General features: G+C 39.3%; 2 protein-coding genes across 2 annotated transcripts; both read right to left on the bottom strand.

Annotated features, from left to right (window-relative positions):
• Positions 1-182: 182 nt before the first annotated feature.
• On the bottom strand, positions 183-11,576 carry LOC5515253 (dnaJ homolog subfamily A member 1). The gene is made up of 10 exons (XM_048731371.1): positions 11,424-11,576; positions 11,163-11,269; positions 8,461-8,667; positions 6,615-6,710; positions 5,993-6,125; positions 5,213-5,433; positions 3,749-3,854; positions 2,635-2,717; positions 1,968-2,132; positions 183-1,343 (listed from the first exon to the last, which is right to left on the bottom strand). Exons 1-10 carry the CDS (start codon positions 11,446-11,448, stop codon positions 1,275-1,277), a joined length of 1,212 nt encoding a protein of 403 aa, XP_048587328.1. The 5' UTR covers positions 11,449-11,576; the 3' UTR covers positions 183-1,274.
• Positions 11,577-12,669: 1,093 nt separating this feature from the next.
• On the bottom strand, positions 12,670-15,497 carry LOC5515254 (selenoprotein F-like). Its single transcript, XM_001635348.3, has 5 exons — positions 15,237-15,497; positions 14,575-14,638; positions 14,172-14,221; positions 14,003-14,070; positions 12,670-13,883 (listed from the first exon to the last, which is right to left on the bottom strand). Exons 1-5 carry the CDS (start codon positions 15,456-15,458, stop codon positions 13,820-13,822), a joined length of 468 nt encoding a protein of 155 aa, XP_001635398.3. The 5' UTR covers positions 15,459-15,497; the 3' UTR covers positions 12,670-13,819.
• Positions 15,498-21,839: the final 6,342 nt, after the last annotated feature.

Raw genomic sequence — 21,839 nt, 5'->3', positions numbered from 1 at the left:
ATCTTTTGGAGTGTAACCAAAGGTTAACAATCAATTGCCAGTTCCCCTCATAATGGGGGTTCGGAACTTTCGAAGCGAGCCTTTCGAAAGTTGCTAACGAATAAATCATGATAAAAAAAGTTGCCAAATATTGCACGGCTCCCATGCCACTTCTCCCCTCAATCATAAGAAACAACAAAAACAACACTAAAGTTTCATTTATTTCACAATACATAAAATGTTGTTTTTTTCGATAACAATTAAAACGGCCCCCAAGTATCAGTAAGCTCTAGAACATCATAGCACCACAATATTAGGTTCCCAGATCCAAGACATCATAGCACCACACAATATTAGGTTACCAGATCCAAGACATCATAGCACCACAATTGAAGGTTTGGTTACCAGATTTAAGTAGATATTGACTGCTCATGCATGGAGACAGCAGGAAGGTAGCCAGCACAACCATCAATGCCGACGTTAGTAGCGAGATAGAGTGGTTTTCACAATCCCGTGCAACAAAATGTAATTGTTAAAGTTTAATAGTCAAGCCAGAACAAAAGAGAACTAAGACATTAGTGTATTAGTACTAAATAAACGAAATAGTATTTCACTGGATTTTGAAAACCATATTCTAACTTTCCTATTATGTGTGTCCCAAAAACTAGGTAAGTTTTGACTCCACTAATTTGGGGAAGACGAACATATTTGACGTTTTACTCTCAAAACATTAAAATCAACAGGCTGACAATGCGTTTGCTTTTATGCGTGGAAGGGTGGCAGGGCCTGTTTCCTACGTTTCGGGTGGAGGGGAATATAGGACCCAGAACGTAGCACCCCATTCCTTGATTTAAATTAAAATTCAACTCACTGACGTATTACAAAGTTGTTGATACGAAAATGTTACAACATGTATGAAGAATTTATAGTAATCGACGTTGAGGTTTGGATGGAAATTCAGGGCTTCTCCATTTATTTATGTCAGATTACAGAGATTGAGAAATCGCGTAGCCAGAGGTGGGTGTAGCGGACACATCCCACTTAAAACCCGTCTTAGTGAAAAATCGCAAAACATTACAGCGGGACGCAGTAATACTCAATAGTCTGTTCTTGTAGCTTATTCACTGTGGTGTTGTACCGAAGCCTTTCGTTGGTCTCAAGTCAGTTACTCCAGTTAATGGGCACTATTGTACAGATTTCCCTTGGGGGAGGAGCGGGAATTCGGTAGAGGGGGGGAGGAGCGGGGATTCGGTAGAGGGGGGGAGGAGCGGGGATTCGGTAGAGGGGGGTGTGTGTTATTGGGTTTGACACTGGACACCACCTCGCGGCACTTGGTCTTCATCATCCTCGTCATAAGCATTACCCTGTAAATATGACAATACCAGGAATGAGAAATGGATAGAGGAAATAGTCACAGGGAGTAATACATTTGGGACTGAAATATAGCAACAGTAATACATGGGACTGAAATATAGCAACCGCTTTATGAAGGTGGTCGCTCAAACAGAGTGACTGTGGTGTGGCCGCAGTGTTAGCGAAAGCGTGCTTGTTCTATGTTACATAACGATTCAATGAGGGCAAAGACAAATGGGGGCTACTACAATACTGTAACTTACGTAAGCTGAATCCGCAAAGAATTCGCCTACGAAATTTTATACCCATTCTGTAGCGCTATACAGATACCACGAATGATAACGAACTTTATGTGGCCTTCGTCATGGCTACAGACAGACTGCAGAATAACTATATCGTCTTCGTAGGCGTGGTGGAATTTGAGAAATAAATAATAACAAGGTTGAAATAGTATGTTTTATGTCTCTTTGCTTTCCAGACGATTCCAGCGTTGGCTCGTTTCGTCGAAACTACTGTTTCCACATAGGCGTAGAACATACAGTAAACATGTACCATTCCAAACAAATTAAACTTTGAGTTGACTGATTTCCAATATGTGGCCTTTCCCTCGTTTACTTTGAAAATTCAAACATTACCATGTACTGCGCTCTGCGGTTGCGTCTGTTCTCTTCAGGGTCGATTTTCTCCAAGATGACGTCTTCGGTCTCATCCGGGATGATGATTTCGGGGCGAGGGGGGAGCAGCTTCTCCAGCTTGTCCATATTCTTTGGATTCAGCACTCCATTCTCAGGGAACTTTACCTGTAAGCAGTAGTAGCGTTTAGTTTGTACTCTATTATACTCCCTCTAATATAAATTTTAGGGCTCCCGCGTTTCCAGATGATGGTTAGGGGCAAACGTACATATAGCTAGTTCCATCATAGAATACAACCTTCTAAAAGTAAGCTTTGATTAAAACCTTATCAACTTTAAAGAGCCTTTGTCAGCCACATCTTGTTATTGGATTCAACTGATATTGAGAGACGAAATATCTTAAAGTTACCACCAAAATTAACAACAACTTTCCCAAGTTAGCCGATAGAAATGAATGTTTTTTCACACTTGGTACTTTGCTAGGATGACAAAATAGTTGCGGAAAGAGGCTTTGGAGAGTGCGATTTTCACTACGAAAAGTAAGCAGGCCATATCAATTTATTCCTTATTCAAGTTCTCACTTGAGATGGAACGATAGACATAAATCAAACTAAGAAGATATCCTTTGTGGGAGGGGTTACAGTGAGGAATGATGAAATGATAGACTTACGTCAAACTGTATAAGAAGACGTCCTTTGTGGAAGGGATTACGGTGATGGGGCATGCCTTCATCCTCAATCGACTTCATGTCGCCTGAAAACAATGATATACAATGTTACATGATGACTGGGGGAGAGTCCTCCACCTGTTAAATTGTCATAGAAACGTTTTTATCTAAATGCTGGGCAAAGTGTTGCCCTACCATTGTTCTCAAAAAAGGTTTACAGTACTGTCTGTACCCTCACACCAAAGTGTTGCAGACTGTCACGAAAAGGGTTGGCCTGCCATTGTTCTCAAAAAAGGTTTACAGTACTGTCTGTACCCTCACACCAAAGTTTTGCAGACTGTCAAGAAAAGGATTGGCCTGCCATTGTTCTCTAAAAAAGGTTTACAGTACTGTCTGTACCCTCACACCAAAGTGTTGCCCTGCCATTGTTCTCAAAAAAGGTTTACAGTACTGTCTGTACCCTCACACCAAAGTGTTGCAGACTGTCAAGAAAAGGATTGGCCTGCCATTGTTCTCAAAAAAGGTTTACAGTACTGTCTGTACCCTCACACCAAAGTGTTGCAGACTGTCAAGAAAAGGATTGGCCTGCCATTGTTCTCAAAAAAGGTTTACAGTACTGTCTGTACCCTCACACCAAAGTGTTGCAGACTGTCAAGAAAAGGATTGGCCTGCGAACCAGGTTCTCCAAAAGCACCCCAGAAAAGCTCCTGGCTTCCATCTTTTACGCAACTAGCGTATGTTGAGCAGGCGAATTTGTCGGTAATACACTCTACCCTCCTCTTCCCCCCACACACGCACACAGGGAGTGTATACATACATGTATACACTCCCTGTACAAAGACTGCTGTACTACTGTAGGTAGATAATTTACCTTAAAATGGTGGACATTCTAATTCATCAAAGAGAATCCCTAGTCAACTATAACCTAGTCAAGTATTACCCACAAACTTAGGAAAAAGAATACACAGAACAGCAGGGGTGTCTATCAACTCTCAGTTTCCATGGCTCTCTGCCTACAAATGATTTCTACCTTTACCAGTCACCATCGACTGAATAAATGGCTTAAAGTAGATACTAACAAAACGTAATAGAGACCATAAAACACGTAAGTGCGTACCTGGTTTTATGACATTTCCTGGTTTTGAGGTCACTAGTAACGTCCTTTTATCTAAAGTTGTTATTGTCTTTTGGAAGCCACACAATGATTCAACTAAATCTATTTCCTGGAATAAAAACAGACCATATCACAGTCTTTTCAAATTGCCTTTACACCTTACAACTATTGCATTTGAGGGGGGTGGGATTAGCATATTAAACAAACAACAGGGAACAGAAAGGTAATTAACATGTGTCATCTGATCCGGAATTATGCATTTATGCAAATCAATAAGATTCGTTAAAGAGGGCCAGCCAAGCCCCCCTCTTATCATCCTGCTTCATGACGAGTCACTAAAAAAAATCCATTTTCATCGGATAATTCATGCAAAAAAACTGAGAAACTTTCAATCAAATATATTTAAAAAAGTATCAGACTTTAATCGTGGATGGTTAATTTGAAGTTATCTCGCAAATAAACGGTTGTATTTTCAATTAGAAACAACAACAAAAAGACAAGTTGATCGACATTCTTTAAAAATTCAACATAGGAAGCAGGAGGATTGGAAAATGATCAAGATAGAGGCGTCCTTTTCAATACACCTAATATTCAAATAGTGCTAACCATTTGCATTAATACACAGCTACTGTATGTGGTCTTGATGTTCAAACAGCAAACGCTCTTCTGTCAATCACGTGTTGGAACATAGCTGGCTAGTTTGCAAACTTGACAAACTTAGAGTACCGCTTTGAATTTGCCTTTATTCAAGTAATTTTTGCTATTTCTTGCTTTCTCAGCCATCCTGAATGCTAACAACTTAACCATATAATGGAGCTCTAAGATGTGGTGCCTTTTCCAACAAACATGGGTATGACGCTTTTGCTGACTAAAGAGTGTTTGCAGTTAAAGCCGCATTGTCACCAGTTTACTTTCGGTCGATTACGTAGCAATCTTCGATGATTTTTAACGGAAAACGCGAAAAATATTTCAAAATATTGAAAGCAGTGTGTCTGCTGGAAGTTTCTTCGAGGATTTGATCGATAATTTAGAGCGGAAGGCCTGTTAAATATCTCGGATTCTAATAGATTCTTTTGTCTTTTAACGGTCAAGGTTTCCGTCGGACCTCCGGAAGTAAACTGGTGACAATGCGGCTTTAAAACTTTGAGAATTTGATCCTGGGCGGTTGCATAGTGGTGGTAAGTAAATAGGGGACTTGCGCTAAGAGATCGCGTGACCTTTCCGGGTAGCAAATTCAAAACAAATTAATAACAGAAATGACTGCTTCCGTCACACCAGAGAACGACAAAAGAATAAAATCTTTAAATGAAACTAAACCCTTTCTGAAAACAAAGAATTCTGGGCTTTTTCATAAGAGCTTTTTGTTGCTGTTATTTTGCCACTAAAAACCTGAGCGCGCGCTAGTTTGCCACCCAAAAAGTCACGTGATCTCTTAGCGCAAGTCCCCTATTACTCAATAAACCTTACCATTTGGATAATCAAATCTGCACCGCGTCGTCTGAACACAGGGTGCTCTTGTTCGTCCAGAACAATGACAATGTCACCGGGCTCAATGCCAGGATCTTGGTCACCCTCGCCAGAGAATGTCCTCTTTTGCCCATCTTTCATCCCCTTGTCGATGTGGACCTCTAAGATCTTACGCTCTCGTACAACTTTTTTACCATGACAGTTTTTGCAACGGTCTTTCTCTGAGAAAAAAGGTAACATTTGTGGTGAGCAGTCATTATTTTTTTTTACTAATTCACAGACTGTATGGATTTTACATACAAACACAAAATCCATACAGTCTGTGAATTAGTAAAAAAGCATAATTTGGGGTTGGCTTTGCAGAGACTTGCCCCTCTTCCCATTATTTTTTGTCTGTTTCACAGTTTATTAAGTAATTATATTAGTGTGAAAGAGGTTTTCAAAATAAAATAAATAATGCAGGAGATTATAACTGATTCAAAAATCTATAATTTTCTTAAAGCATTTTACAGTTTACACAAAAAAGGCTTTGGAAATTATGACTATAATGTTACGGTACCGGCACCGAGTATCATAACCTCCCCTTGCATATTATACTTGGGTGTGACTTGCAAGTATCGACTTGCAGAATATTCATATGCTTGAGCGTGTTTACAAGTGATCGATTGATAGTAGAGTTTTTAATTATGGTATAACACTTTCAAGTGGAGGTTACGATGCTGGGTGCCAGTATTGTAAGAACTGTCAAACTTACAGTGTGGTGTTAGTTATGTACCATACCTGGGATCTTTTCTCCCTTGCCCCCACAATCACGGCAAACAGTTTGTATTTGCTGGACCATACCAGGAGCGATTCGGTTAATCCGGACGTACATGCCACTACCATGACAAGTTTGACAACTTTCAACACATCCCTGCAGGGTTTAAATAGACAAATCATCGAATTGAAATTACTGTACTTACGGTTATTACACATTCCTAGAGGTGGTAAACAAAGAAATCATCTGAGTGAACTTAGTTACAGCATACTGTACGCTTTATTTTTACTAGAAATGCAAATAATAATAATAATAATAATAATAATAATAATAATAATAATAATAATAATAATAATAATAATAATAATAATAATAATAATAATAATAATAATAATAACAACTTTATTAACAATAATTTATAAAATCTAATAATCTATGTACAATTCTCTACAATCACATTTTTTGACATTAAAAATTTTTGGTTAAACACTGATGAATTCAATAATAATGATAACAATGTGTAAAAATAATTTAAAAGCTAAAATAATCTAAAAGTATGGAGTGTTAAAATATTGAAAAAACATAATAATAATAGTAGTAATGATAATGATAATGATAATAATAAGTTAATAAAGGGGTATGTACCTCTTTACCCCCTCGCCCATCACACTTTGAACAAATAACATTTTTCTGTAGTGCAAGCTGCCTTGTTGCTCCATTATATAGCTCTTCTAGTGTAACCTACAAAACACCATAAAATATAAATTATTATCAAGGAAGTATTTCTACAGAAGTGGACATATACAGTTGCTAGCATATGCACAAAACATCAAGATACCTCAAAGGTCAAAACACTTCTGACTGAAACTATTTAAACATTTTTTTCTTTGTGGATTTTATGCGAGTATGGAATACAGTCAACACTCAGAGAAGGCGGTGGGGATTGATTAGTAGGGGGTGGAAGTTATTTTATGTTTTAAGTTAAAATAAAACCTATGTCAACTTAAAAAAAAAGTAGCGAAAAGAAGCTGGCGCTTCCACCGGCCGCCAGGGCCTAATAAAACCCCTGAATGAGAAACTAATTTTCAATTTGTTTCAATATTGACTGTACATAAATCTCTGCAAAACAAGCACAGTAGGAATATCAAGCATTGCGTAAAAGTTACAAAGCCCAGTTCATTCAAGTTTTAGCTCTGGAGTTATCGAATAACCTATTGACAAGACATGTAATTTAATGCAAGAAAATCTTTTACATTAAAAAATGATTTAGTATGGAGCAGAACCAAACACTCGACTGAACACTCAACCAACCAAAGCTGATTCAATATGGGTAAGGGGAGTACAGGCTACCCTGGTTTCAGAGCCTCGAACGTCTCTCTATTTAGTGGCCAGTGAGGTTGAGACGAGGCTCTGGCCTCTCGAAGCACTATTTCGACTTCTGCCTCACCTTCAATGTTAAAAGTTTTGTGATAAGTATGTGTCAGTTTCACGTGGCACTACCTTGAATTATATGCCATATTTATGCCATTGATTCCTAGCTAAGTGGTACATATGCCTGTGGTCGCTCTGGAATCAAATTTACAAGTACGAAGAGCACATGAAAACCTAATTTAAAAACCACAACATTCATCTGAAAATCCTAGGAATTTTTGCTGTAGAGTTAGTGACAAGAATATGCGCATAGGAGGTGGGGAATACAACATTTTCTCTAGAAAGCGCTTCAAGGATGAGAAAATCGCGGAGAAGCTCGCAGTTATCCTCGAAACGAGTCTATCAAAGAACTCAAGAGGCAAATGACCAGTACAATCACTTGCGTGGGAGAGTTGAATCCACTATCGTTGAGGCGAGAGCAAGCGCTGGGAATAAGCTGGAAAGTCAGCCATTTCCTGTAGCCGGTCGGCAACACAAAGAAGACATCTCGCCACTTGATGAACTTGTAAAGAGACTCCTTTTGAACAGACTTTACATTCTCAATACTGGTAAATCTTGTAACTAATTCTAACTGCAAAGCACTATGAAAATTGTGATCAAAATATTCTATCCCTCCTCTTCTTTGTTTGTTTAGATGTTAGTTATTGCGAACAATAAGAATTAAAAAACGGTTTTGACCTTTTGAACTTGAAGCGAAAATACAATAGAAAACTGTCAGAATTTTTTGGTTTCCATGGCCATGCGTCAATTGGCCAATCAGTGACCAAGTTCAGATTCTGAATCTAGCAGAAGCCTCGTTTCAACCTGGCTGGCCATTAAATAGAGAGATGTCAGAGGCTCTGGAACCAGGGTAATACTGTTAGTACAATATGGGTGATTTAAAAATACAATAGAGAGCACGTAATGTATGTACCCTGTATTCAGTGCCAAACACTTAACTGGACACACCAAAGCTATGTACTGATGCCATATGGATACAGGTAGTTAGTAAGTATAGGTGAGTATGGGTTAAAAATATATTCATTACAGTACACACTATACTTGGTGCAGCCATACCCACCCTCAACTGATGAACCATATCTTTGCCACGCCTCTCTCCTTGATGCGCCGCACGGCCAGTGCCAAAAAACATGTCAAAGATGTCCATAGGGGAGTGGAAGCCGCCACCCTCACCACCGCCTTTAATGGCGTCCTCACCACCTTCGTCATATATTTTACGTTTTTTCTCATCTGACAGAACTTCATATGCTTGGGAAATCTGCTTGAACTGAAACAGGAAAAAAAATTCTATATAATATGTGATAGAATTAGCTGACATGGTGTGGGTATAAAAAAAAAACTTTCTTTCCTAGAAGATGTACATGTGACGGGTAAGAAACCAATAACCACCCCCCCCCCCCCATCTCGTATCTGCCCTAGTTATATATAAACCCAACAAATTCCAAATCGATAGATTGATAGATAAATCATGGTGTTGATGGAGAGTACATATATACTCTTATCAATCTTTGCGACAGATATGCACCATCACATTATATAATACTGGAGGGAAATAATTGCCATGCAAACTATGCTCATGCCAGGACTAAAAGCGTGGTGTATATTATTGTAGTATTTGAGCTACATGAGATTTCAGTTAATATTTTTCCTTTCTTATTATAATAACTGTTGTTGAGCAGTTCTTAGTTACAGACATTACATTTGGAACACATTTTCATCTTGTTACTGTATATCTTCATTGCATTTAAGTGTTTAAATTATACTTGTGTTTTTTTAGTTAAGGTTATATCAACCTTAGATACCCATGTTAAAAAATAAGTTAAGCTACATTTTCTGATTTTTAAATTCTAGTTTTGTTACCGTATTTACTGCACTTTTTTACTCCCAAAATGACATCGAAAAACAGGGTGTGCATTATACACGAAACCCATTGTTCTTAGATGATAAAAAACGGATGGGGTGCGGATGCAGGTGCGCATTATACACCGGTAAATATGGTAGTGTTATAGACGTTACATCAGAAAAACTGCTTTGATCAAAAACCTTGACAGATAATTTGGAGAAATTGGAGTGATGTATCAAACAATAAATATTAAATATTTAGTCTTATTTTTGTTCAACAAAAGGCACCTAATGTCTGTAATGCAACAAGATGTAACGTCTGTAACACTCTAATGTCTGTAATGCAACAAGATGTAATGTCTGTAACACTCTAATGTCTGTTATGCGACAAGATGTAACGTCTGTAACACTCTAATGTCTGTAATGCAACAAGATGTAACGTCTGTAACGCTCTAATGTCTGTAATGCGACAAGATGTAACGTATGTAACACTCTAATGTCTGTAATGCAACAAGATGTAACGTCTGTAATGCTCTAATGTCTGTAATGCGACAAGATGTAACGTCTGTAACACTCTAATGTCTGTAATGTGACAAGATGTAACGTATGTAACGCTCTAATGTCTGTAATGCAACAAGATGTAACGTCTGTAATGCTCTAATGTCTGTAATGCAACAAGATGTAACGTCTGTAACACTCTAATGTCTGTAATGCAACAAGATGTAACGTATGTAATGCTCTAATATCTGTAATGCAACAAGATGTAACGTCTGTAATGCTCTAATGTCTGTAGTGTAGGTTTCAGATATTTCTTTTTCTGGGACGAGATTAATAAAAACCTCCAAAATATCAAGAAAATTCCTTCAAACTTTAAGAGCGTTCTTCCGAATTTTTAGAAACGATCTTCTGAATTATTAGATTGTTCTCCCGAACTTCAAGAAAAAGATCCTCCGAATTTTGAGAACGTTCTTCCGAACTTTCCGAATTATAGAGAACTATCTTCAGAACTATTTTAGCATTTTTTGGAATTTAAAGGGAAAGAACTTCCAAATTTAAAAAAAATGTTCTACCTATTTTGCCCCGAGAACAAGATCGTTTATGAACGGTATAACGAAGCAAGATTGTTCCCTCATTATTAAGAAGATCGTTCCCTGATTTTTAACAAGATCGTTCCCTCATTATTAACAAGATTGTTCCCTCATTATAGAAAAAGCATTTGCTGATCTTCCAGATTTGCTCAAACACGTTTTTCGCTAGTGTACGTTTTCCCTTGCCTGGTCACAAAATGTGAAAAATTTTTTTTGAAATGTGAAATTTCCATTTTTTTGGTTTCTTATGTGGAATTACTCTGTTATCTTTTTACTTCAACATGGTAGATTTGAGCCACAACTAACTCATATTGTATTTGTTTCTCTTCTGGATTTCAGAGCTTAGGTTAACATGGTCCTACTTTAGATGGTAGAGTAATACATGTAAACAGAATGATATACATTTCTCTGAATTTTTTTTAAAGGGTTTTCAGCCTTTACATCAACTTGAACATCAACTTGTAATAAAAAGTCCCTTCTATTCAAAAATACAAACCAGTGTGTTAGGCTATCTAGAGTTCTACTACCTGAAGGGCTAATATTAGAAAATGCTGACATTTGATAACCTAACAAACAATTTTTGGTACATTATCAACCAATACTTTGTCAGTAACAATCAGAAACTTCGACCTCATACTGAATCAGACGTAAAAACACTATTCAAGACATTGGCAACACATACACTTAACCTAAAACCACAAAATTGTGAGATCAATCCTCTTGAAATCATACTCGCACAATAAGTTTGAGATATTACGCAACCATTACCATAGCTTTACCGGCGAATTTAATTTTATGAGAACATGGGGACATTAAACTGATATATACGTACTCTGTCTCCCTCGTCGGGGTTCTTGTCTGGGTGATACTTCAAAGCAAGTTTTCTGTAGCTCTTTTTAATCTCAGTCGCTGTGGCCGTAGGAGGGACATTGAGAATATCTGAACGCAGAAAAAGAGAGAATCAGATTAAAGCGAACCATAGTCATTGCACTCACATCCTAGCTTGACAGACATTTTCAGCGTTGCTGATCAAAAACAAACAGCGTTTCGAGACTCTTTTAAAAATGTGAGCAGCCAAACGGTATTCCCTTACCGTAGTATGCTGTTTCTTTGACCATTATCGGTGATATTTCCTGGCAAAAGGACGAATTTCGAGGATTTGAAGAAGGCCACACGCGTTTGCTCGACAATTTCTCTTTCCGCTTTATTCGGCCCCAGGGCTCCCGGCAAGTGCAATGTACGGTCCAGGGTCTCTCGGTCAGAAGAAAGCACAGGAATAAGTGAATCCCCAACATGGTCTGGCTTCACTTTTTGTCTTATGCTTAGAAATATCAATTTCTTACTAATGTACTGTACCCATTAATTGCCAAACCTCTACCAGACGGCCACCTTTCACAGTCCCGATGGTGACAATTTTAATATGCTGCTGACCACTGCAGTAGGGTTTGTTCAAAGGCTAAAAAAATCCATTTTCCTCTACAGCATTGTACTAAAACAAACTTTTATTTCAAATTAACTTAAAATTACCTTCAAAATATCATAAAGTCAGCTAGGAGATTACAGAAAATATATGGGAACTTCCTTTTTTTTTCTTGGATTAAAGGGTGATAACTGGAAGTCTCCTGTGAAAACTTTGAGAGTTGGCAGGTATAGCTATATATCTTTGACTCTGAAAATTTAACGTGTCCCAAGTCAAAATCTTCCTCCCCCAACTCCCCTCGGGGTATTTGATGAAAAAATGTTCCAGAAACTTTACAGGTATACAGTACAGGCTGGTAAAGGGGGTATGGATCACGTTTCACGGACCGGACAAAATGGCTTTTCACGTTTCACGGAGCGTAAATGGCATTTTAAATCACGTTTCACGGACGTCGAAATGGACGATTTCACGTTTCTCATAGGGTGAAAAAATGGTCAAATCTCGTTTCACCAAAATACCCTTTACCACCCTGACAGTAAGGGGAGTTGAGTGGGAAGTTGCTAGTGGCTGGTAGAGGTGAGTAGTAGACGTATAGTTTAAGTGTTGATTGGTAAAATGTATTAAAACAGATAGATTGTTTTGCCTCATTATCAATGTTTAGTTGCCAAGAATGTTGTATTCTATTCAACTAGAAATTCCAATTCCTTCATTGGTAGTGGGCTTAAAATGTGTTCAGTTTAATCTGTTTATCGAGGGTAGCATATTTAACCGAATATAAAGTATTCTAACATATGGCCAGCGGTGAGAGGCCGACGCGCTAACACACTAGGCCACCCGTGCTTACGTGTGTACGTTATCAGGTTATTGCACACACATTTATGAAGCTGTTCCTTACTTTACAGATACACTCAGACTTACATAAAGATTTCTACTCTGTTTATTCCAACTTTAATGCCCTTTTTACAACAATCCCATGCCATAAATATCACCTTTTCATCTAACTACAAAACAAGACTTAAGGAAAGTTTCCCTTCTCTTCATTTCATCCAACTTTTTTCCCCCAAGAGGTTTTTGAAAAAGTTATCATTCTTGAAGAGATGAATTCACCTTTTAAGCCTTCATACTAATTAAATTCCAAGCATTTCACCTAGCAACCCCATCCTTTACACTCCTTTGGATTTTTTGTATAAAAAACATTAAGTTATAATCCTAGATACAAAAATGTGTACCCCCACAAATAGAAGGTTACTATCAGGGGCGTAGCCAGGGGGGTAGCCAAGGTGGGTCGGTCTCCCCTTCTGGCAGCCAAAAATATAGTAGATGTATGAGACATTATCTAAAACACAGGAGAAAATGCCTTGAAAGGGCCTTTAAGGCCCCCTCCTGTTAAACATCCTGGCTACGCCGCTGACAATACATGCCAGACCAATTAAACATAAATAAACTGTGCGATAGTCTAATCAAATGAAATAGATTGCAACAAGTGTCTGTAATGTGTAAAGAGTGACCCAAAAGGAAGGAACCAAACCACGAAAAGCATTCAAGAAAGATAAGAGAGGGGGTGGAGGTGGATTCCTTTTATAAGTAAGCACTATAGTAAGAAGGCTATGTAATCCCCCCTCCCCTTCCCACCCCTCTCAATGCCCCATGGTCTTTCCCAGGGACAGATCTAGGGGTGGGTCGAGCGGGCCCCTGCCCCCTATTTTCAGACATTTGGCTTAAAAATAACAAGAAATATAAGGAAATATACGGAAGAACAATGTATCTGCCTCCAGCTTTCTTGAAACCCTTGCTTCGGCCCCCACTTTTTGGAATTTCTGGATCTGCCCCTGTCTCCAACAAAATATTAAAGGGGTAGATAAACATCTATCGCATGTGCAATAGATATCCACCCAGAAGGTTGAAAAATCATCTTATGCTCAACCATCTATGTACCAGTGTAACATCACAAGTAAAGCCTTGAACGTTGCATCTAATATTGGTTTTCCAATGATTTCCTTCAGCCTGTAGAAAGTTTTTTTGTGTGTGTTTGAGTAGAAGGAATGTACTGTACAATTCACTATAATATTTTAAGTCATCTTTAGTTTCTCCATAAGAAATTCTTCCACATTGTCTGTGTCCCATTTCTCAATACTGAAATGAAAAAAAAAAGAGTAATCAGAAAAGGTCTAATTAAACAACCATGAGCACCTGTAAAGAAAATAGTATTATCAATCATATCAGGCATAAGAAATAAATGAATCAAAACTAACCTTAACTCCTCCTTGATACCACCATCATCACCATGAAGCTTTAGAATTGGGTCCGATCCCCTCACAAACTAGACATAAGATTGGGGAGTTAGTTCTAATAATGCATCAAACTGTTTGCTTTAAATGCAGTTGCACATACACAGCACACACCAGTTGAATCTGCACTTACTTCAACCCTCAGGTTGGGGAATTTGTCAGGCCTGTCACTACGAACAAAAGCTGTAAATAAAAATAAAATGGTTTATGCATGGTACTGTATGGGTAGTGATGGGCTAGGGCTATAAGAGATTGATCTGCTGCATTTTTTAATGTTCTCAAGCCAGTCATTAGTCATTTACAACAGGACTTGTAAACTGGACTATTGTCAAAGACAAATAACTAAAGGCAGCTCACAGACAGCTTGCAAATTACTAAAGACAGCTTAGGTTTGATGGGTGATTTAATAAAAAAAAACTATTGCAAAGTTCCCCAAGCCCTTAATGGTCTGCCCTAGGTATTACTTTGTATTGAAAAGATGTTTCTATGCAACTACCATAGATCCACTGCTGATGTAATGTAACTATGTTTCTTACCCTGAATTTGAGGGAATCTACCCAATTTTCAGTTACACACTTCAAGAGTTGCAAAGCTGTATTTCTGTTTAAAAAACAAATACATTAAACTAAGACTACAATAACATATACTGTAAGGGAAAATAATGATTTAAGATTCTATAGCCAGACAAATTTGGCCAAAAATAAAGAGGGCAAAAAGATTCAATCCCCAAAAATATGTCATGGTAATATCCTAGAACACCCCCCTATCTGGGTATCAATGATGGTAATATGATAAATCCTTGGACCAAAATAGCGATTAGTTTTATTCTTCTTCTTATTATTTATTATTATTTATTTGGCCAAAAATAAAGAGGGCAAAAAGATTCAATCCCCAAAAATATGTTATGGTGCGGTAATATCCTAGAACACCCCCATTGATACCCACTATCTGGGTATCAATGATGGTAATATGATGAATCCTTGGACCAAAATAGCGATTAGTTTTACTCTCCCTGGCAACATAAATTTATTTGGGATGCCTGTGTTTCATGAGAGCCCAACTCAACCAATGAGAAGATTACATGTAAAAAGGTTCAGAATATCAAGAAAAAAGACAGTTATAACGACACTAGTAATATTACTATAGTAGAAACTTCCCTTATCTTAAGTTTATACTTTATTTTTCATAAACACGTTACCTTCGAAGCGTCCTGCCCATCGCCTTCTTCGTGGCAACAAAGCCAACAATTCTTTACAATCTCGTCCATTTTAAACTGCTTCAATTCATCGCATGACCCACAAAGTAGATTTGACGACAGTCCAAGCTCTCGACATTGCTCTGGGGTAAGCTTTGAGTCCGACAGACGTAATAAAACGAAGAAAACGGAAAAAATAGTCGAGAAACTCACTCGCCAGTCCATCGCGGCGAGGAAAGCTTCGATCAATGAGACCTCACTTGTTACCAGTCTATGACGAGTGTGACACAGGAAAACCAGATTGCATTGTAAAATTTCGGCACCCCTATTAGGGAAGGGCCATGCTTTCACTCAATTGTTTTTATACTGCCTAAACTTTATAACGTTTATGGTTTATCGTTACGTTATGAGGTCTTCGATTCTGCAAATATGTTGAGGCCTTTTATTATTTACATAAACGTAGGAAGAAATCATCGACAGCCTCTATCTGCTGGTGTGCGTCGGACCATGTGGTCTGTGTCGACAGTTGATTATAAAATAAAACCTTTAAAAGAAAAATTCGACAACAACGTAGAGTTGTTTTTTTTAAAAACGATATTTCGGCAGTCCAATACCTGCCTTCTTCAGGTTATAAATGAATTACAGTCGCATGTTACAGCTAGTATATGTACAAAGTTCATTGATGATTAACTAAAAGAAAAAGATAAAAATAGTAATTGAGTAAGGAGTAACTTTTAAGGGAGATAGTGGATAATGGAAAATAGGGTGAAGTGGATTACTAAACGGTTTCTCCATGCCGGGTAAGGCTACCGGGTTGTGCCAGCGCGAGCTATCAGTGTGGCTTCTCTTGCTTTGCGGAAGGAGTAACGGTTGTTCATTATTTTTTCAATAGGTTTGAGCTCTATGTCAGAAGCGGAGTGGTTAGGTTTTAAAAAGTGTTCAGCGGCGTGGGTTGGTATGGATAGAGACGGCGAGTCTACAGTTCTGCGGTGGTCATTAAAGCCGGCGTGAAGAAACCGTTTAGTAATCCACACCTCCCTATTTATCATCATCCACTATCTTTCTTAAGTTACTTTTTATTCAATTACTATTTTTATCTTTTGCACCCCCTTGGTGCCCCAAAATGGGTCTATGACCGCGCACCAACCCCCTTCCCCCCATCAGCTAATCCTGGGTACGCGCCTGCATGATCATAAGCATGAACCCTACTAGCTACAAAAAGGACGGCTCTACACCGACACAAAAGACGCATGGGCGGAAAATTAGCTAGATATTGGCTGTGTGAAAGAATTGGAAGACTAAGACTAGTTATGGTGTTGACTTTGAAACTGTTATATGTCACAAAATTTCAGTGCTACACGTCAAACTTCAGGGGCGGATACAGGGGGGGTGGATTTGTTGGATATCCACCCCCTTTTTTGAGTAAAATAAGTCACATAATTTCAGTGCTACACGTCAAACTTCAGGGGCGGATACAGGGGGGGGGGGGGGTGGATTTGGTGGATATCCACCCCCTTTTTTGAGTAAAATAAATCGAAAAATTACTTTGTTTGAAGAAAATAAATGTCTGAGGGACGGGAGGTACGGTTCATTCTCCTTCGCCAGCTTGACTTTGCTGACGCGACAAATATAATTCAGCGTGAAAAATTATAAAGATATATGTAGCGACATATCATCAAGAGCCACTTGATCAGTTATAACCCGTCTAGCTGGCCATTTATCCACCCATTTTGAAATCCTGGATCCGCCCCTAAACTAAAACTCAACCAAAAGGAAACGAAAACACGCGATTTTTTTCATCACTTAAAACTGGCTGAGATGTCACGTGACAATACTACAGAAATCACTTTACGTTAAAAACCGTTGTCCCGTGCAGTTGCACATACCCAACATACAACAGTTAAAAAACCCGTTGTCTTATATTCATCTTTGGAAGTAAGAGCAAAAACTCAGTTCTTAGTGCCTTAGTCAAAGATTCAAATTCAAACACCCAATTTCCTAAGCAGGACAGACACTTGAAGGCTTTCCAACCACACGAGTCTCTTTCCATTCAAGTCCAGAATACCTTTTCCTATTTTCCGTGCGGACCCTCAGATAGAGATTTGCGCCTGTTTCCATGACTTCCGTAACGTTGCCAAGGACAAAAAGGTGAGAAGACTCCTTAACCAAAATCTGGTACCCTGCAATTAATAGGCGTCGTGGCGGAGGTGCTTCCAAGAAGATATTATCTTGATTGACATCTGCTATTTGATCTGTTTGATTGACAGTAACGCCATGACTGAGTTTGCTGCTGTTAGAAAGTCTGTAGATTTGATGGGCTGATGTTATTTTTAGAATGGGGAACTCCACTGTTGCTGTGTTATTGACGTCATCAATTTGAGAGACGAATCCTGATTGGTAGAAGACTGATCCATTACGTACTAGCACTCGTGATCCAACTGTCAAGCAGTCTGAAAAGATAAGCAGTCACCAAGAAGTAAGACAAATGATCTGTGAGTAGTATGCCTGACACCAAGAAGTAAGACACTAGTCAAAATATCTGTGAGAGTGAGTGTCTTTGAGTGAGACATTTGTCAAAAGATCAGTAAGTGGCATGACAAAGGTTAGTGAGTGGTATGACAAAGGATAGTGAGTTGTATGACAAATGGCATGGCAAAGGATCAGTGAGTGGTATGGCAAAGGATCAGTGAGTGGTAAGGCAAAGGATCAGTGAGTGGTATGGCAAAGGATCAGTGAGTGGTATGGCAAAGGATCAGTGAGTAGTATGGCAAAGGATCAGTGAGTGGTATGGCAAAGGATTATTGAGTGGTATGGCAAAGGATCAGTGAGTGGTATGGCAAAGGATCAGTAAGTGGTATGGCAAAGGATCAGTAAGTGGTATGGCAAAGGATTAGTGAGTGGTATGGCAAAGGATCAGTGAGTGGTATGGCAAAGGATCAGTGAGTGGTATGGCAAAGGATCAGTGAGTGGTATGGCAAAGGATCAGTGAGTGGCATGGCAAAGGATCAGTGAGTGGTATGGCAAAGGATCAGTGAGTGGTATGGCATAGGATAGTGAGTGGTATGGCAAAGGATAGTGAGTGGTACGGCAAAGGATCAGTGAGTGGTATGGCATAGGATATTGATTGGTATGGCATAGGATTAGTGAGTGGTACGGCAAAGGATAGTGAGTGGTATGACAAAGGATAGTGAGTGGTATGGCAAAGGATCAGTGAGTGGTATGACAAATGTTAGTGAGTGGTACGGCAAAAGATAGTGAGTGGTATGGTAAATGATAGTGAGTGGTATGGCAAAGGATAGTGAAGGATATGGCAAAAGATTAGTGAGTGGTATGGCAAAGGATTAGTGAGTGGTATGGCAAAGGATAGTGAGTGGGTATGACAAAGGATAGTGAGTAGTATATCAAAGTATCAGTGAGTGGTATGGCAAAGGATAGTGAGTGGTATGGCAAAGGATCAGTAAGTGGTATGGCAAAGGATTAGTGAGTGGTATGGCAAAGGATAGTGAGTGGTATGGCAAAGGATAGTGAGTTGTATGGCAAAGGATAGTGAGTGGTATGACAAAGGATAGTGAGTGGCATGACAAATTATCAGTGAGTGGTATGGCAAAGGATCAGTGCGTGGTATGTCAAAGGATCAGTGAATGGTATGGCAAAGGATCAGTGAATGGTATGGCAAAGGATCAGTGAGTGGTATGGCAAAGGATCAGTGAGTAGTATGGCAAAGGATCAGTAAGTGGTATGGCAAAGGATTAGTGAGTGGTATGGCAAAGGATTAGTGAGTGGTATGGCAAAGGAAAGTGAGTGATATGGCAAAGGATAGTGATTGGGTATGACAAAGGATAGTGAGTAGTATGTCAAAGGATCAGTGAGTGGTATGACAAAGGATCAGTGAGTGGTATGCCAAAGGATAGTGAGTGGTATGGCAAAGGATCAGTAAGTGGTATGGCAAAGGATCAGTAAGTGGTATGGCAAAGGATTAGTGAGTGGTATGGCAAAGGATCAGTGAGTGGTATGGCAAAGGATAGTGAGTGGTATGACAAAGGATCAGTGAGTGGTATGGCAAAGGAACAGTGAGTGGTATGACAAATTATCGGTGAGTGGTATAGCAAAGGATCCGTGCGTGGTATGACAAAGGATCAGTGAGTGGTATGGCAAAGGATCAGTGAGTGGTATGGCAAAGGATCAGTGAGTGGTATGGCAAAGGATCAGTGAGTGGCATGGCAAAGGATAGTGAGTGGTATGACAAAGGATAGTGAGTGGTATGGCAAAGGATCAGTGAGTGGTATGACAAAGGATTAGTGAGTGGTATGGCAAAGGATCAGTGAGTGGTATGGCATAGGATAAGTGAGTGGTATGGCATAGGATTAGTGAGTGGTACGGCAAAGGATAGTGAGTGGTATGACAAAGGATAGTGAGTGGTATGGCAAAGGATCAGTGAGTGGTATGACAAATGTTAGTGAGTAGTACGGCAAAAGATAGTGAGTGGTATGGTAAATGATAGTGAGTGGTATGGCAAAGGATAGTGAAGGATATGGCAAAAGATTAGTGAGTGGTATGGCAAAGGATTAGTGAGTGGTATGGCAAAGGATAGTGAGTGGGTATGACAAAGGATAGTGAGTAGTATATCAAAGTATCAGTGAGTGGTATGGCAAAGGATAGTGAGTGGTATGGCAAAGGATCAGTAAGTGGTATGGCAAAGGATTAGTGAGTGGTATGGCAAAGGATAGTGAGTGGTATGGCAAAGGATAGTGAGTTGTATGGCAAAGGATAGTGAGTGGTATGACAAAGGATAGTGAGTGGTATGACAAAGGATCAGTGAGTGGCATGACAAATTATCAGTGAGTGGTATGGCAAAGGATCAGTGCGTGGTATGTCAAAGGATCAGTGAATGGTATGGCAAAGGATCAGTGAATGGTATGGCAAAGGATCAGTGAGTGGTATGGCGAAGGATCAGTGAGTGGTATGGCAAAGGATCAGTGATTGGTATGGCCAAGGATCGATGAATTATTATGTTAAGGGATCGGAGAGTGGCATGTCAAAAGATCAGTAAGTGGCATAAGAAAGTATCAGTGAGTGGCAAGTAAAAGTATCAGTGAGTGATATGTCAAAGTAACAGTGGATGGTATGTTAAAAGGATCAGTGAGTGGTATAAAAAAAGGACCATGAGTGGTGCGTCAAATAATCAATGGGGACTCAAATAAGTACTCAGATTTAACATAGAGGAATGCGGATTTGAATAATTTCTCTCCTCTGTTTAAATACATGGAGTTCTTAAGGGGGCATGGCCAATATGCTGAAGACATTCATACGTATCTCAACATTGAAGGAAATTATAATACTGGGAGGGAAGTCACCGTGATCATGATATAGTTTAAAACAGCTAGCACTATTGACAAACACACAAGTAGTCTCAGCTATTATATAAGAATAAGGTTGTTATGTCTTCCTAATATGCCACCTGAATCGGTGCGCATTGTGCGGGTGAAGTCATATTTTGGACTATATGGCCATTCTTTTGGGCCATCTTGAGTAGGCAGTATTGCATTTTGATGAGAAATGTTTTTCTTGTGCGTGGGTATTGGCCTTGGATAGCTTGAATTTTCTCTCGAGCCACCGCCATCAATGTTTGGTATTACTATTGAGTGGCGATCGCTATTTTCATTCTGCGTTTATATTGCATTATGTGCGATTCGAGTTACATTCTGTTGCGTAAATTGGGTCATGTCATCGTTACCTTCAGGTATGCTGCATCCATATAACTGAATTCTGGCGCAACTTGAGCCATGGGCAGGCTGGAGTGGTCTAATTCGGAGCCGCCTTGCCACTATTGGAGGATTCAGTCGATTCTTGCCTACTGATTCCCTATCACGATTCCCATTGAAAATCTGAATGGAATCGTTAATATGGTAAGCCTCCACTAATACACGACTTGGGGAAAGAGTTGGAAAGGGTAAGAGTTGTTGATCCTTTCGTTACATGTCCGGTGGTGGAACTGGTTATCACTAGGTTACATGTTTAGCTTTGCAGTTTAAGACACGTTCCAACAGAATACAAGCAGTTTTCATCAATAGGCGTAAAAAATCTTGAAGCAGAAAAGTTAAAAGCCGGCATTGGTTGGTTGGTGTGCTTTTAGAAGTAAATACGCAATAAGTAGTCATGTCTCGTGTTTCCATTTCAAAATCTTTATTGAGAAAAATTCAATTCCAAAAAACACATTTTCTCGAGTATTTTCGATGTCAATTTCAACTCTAAGGCATTCCCAGTATCTGGTCAGTTTCCGATAAGTGCAAAAATCTTAAGCATGTAGAGAGAACATCTTAATAAGATTGGAAACAGCCAGCGGCTATGAGAATATAAGAGATTATCAAGGCTTCCCACCCCCCTCCCCCCGATAAGATTTCCTCTACGGCAATGAAAACATCATCGGGGACCCAGGTTGAAGCGGATACCGGAACGCGAGCGTACGAACGCGAACGTACGCGCGAAGACAAAAGAAAAAGACGCCTTTTCCTCCCCTTAGCGCGCGCTTCCCTTCCCGATCTCTGCTACGCCCTGGGTCCCCAAGGACGCAATGAAAGATAATAAGTGTACGTCTTGTTCTTACCA

The sequence above is a fragment of the Nematostella vectensis genome, chromosome 8, assembly GCF_932526225.1.
Source record: "Nematostella vectensis chromosome 8, jaNemVect1.1, whole genome shotgun sequence".
Lineage (NCBI taxonomy): Eukaryota > Metazoa > Cnidaria > Anthozoa > Actiniaria > Edwardsiidae > Nematostella > Nematostella vectensis.
Note: the sequence above shows the minus strand (reverse complement) of the source record. Positions and strands in the feature narration are given on the sequence as shown.

Coding starts and splice junctions, on each gene's coding strand:
- LOC5515253 (XM_048731371.1), bottom strand. CDS start 11,448: ATGGTCAAAGAAACAGCATACTACG. Junction 5,434..5,992: donor CAAGGGAGAAAAGATCCCAG/GTATGGTACATA, acceptor CTTTTTTCTCAG/AGAAAGACCGTTGCAAAAAC. Junction 3,855..5,212: donor CAGATTTGATTATCCAAATG/GTAAGGTTTATT, acceptor TTTTTATTCCAG/GAAATAGATTTAGTTGAATC.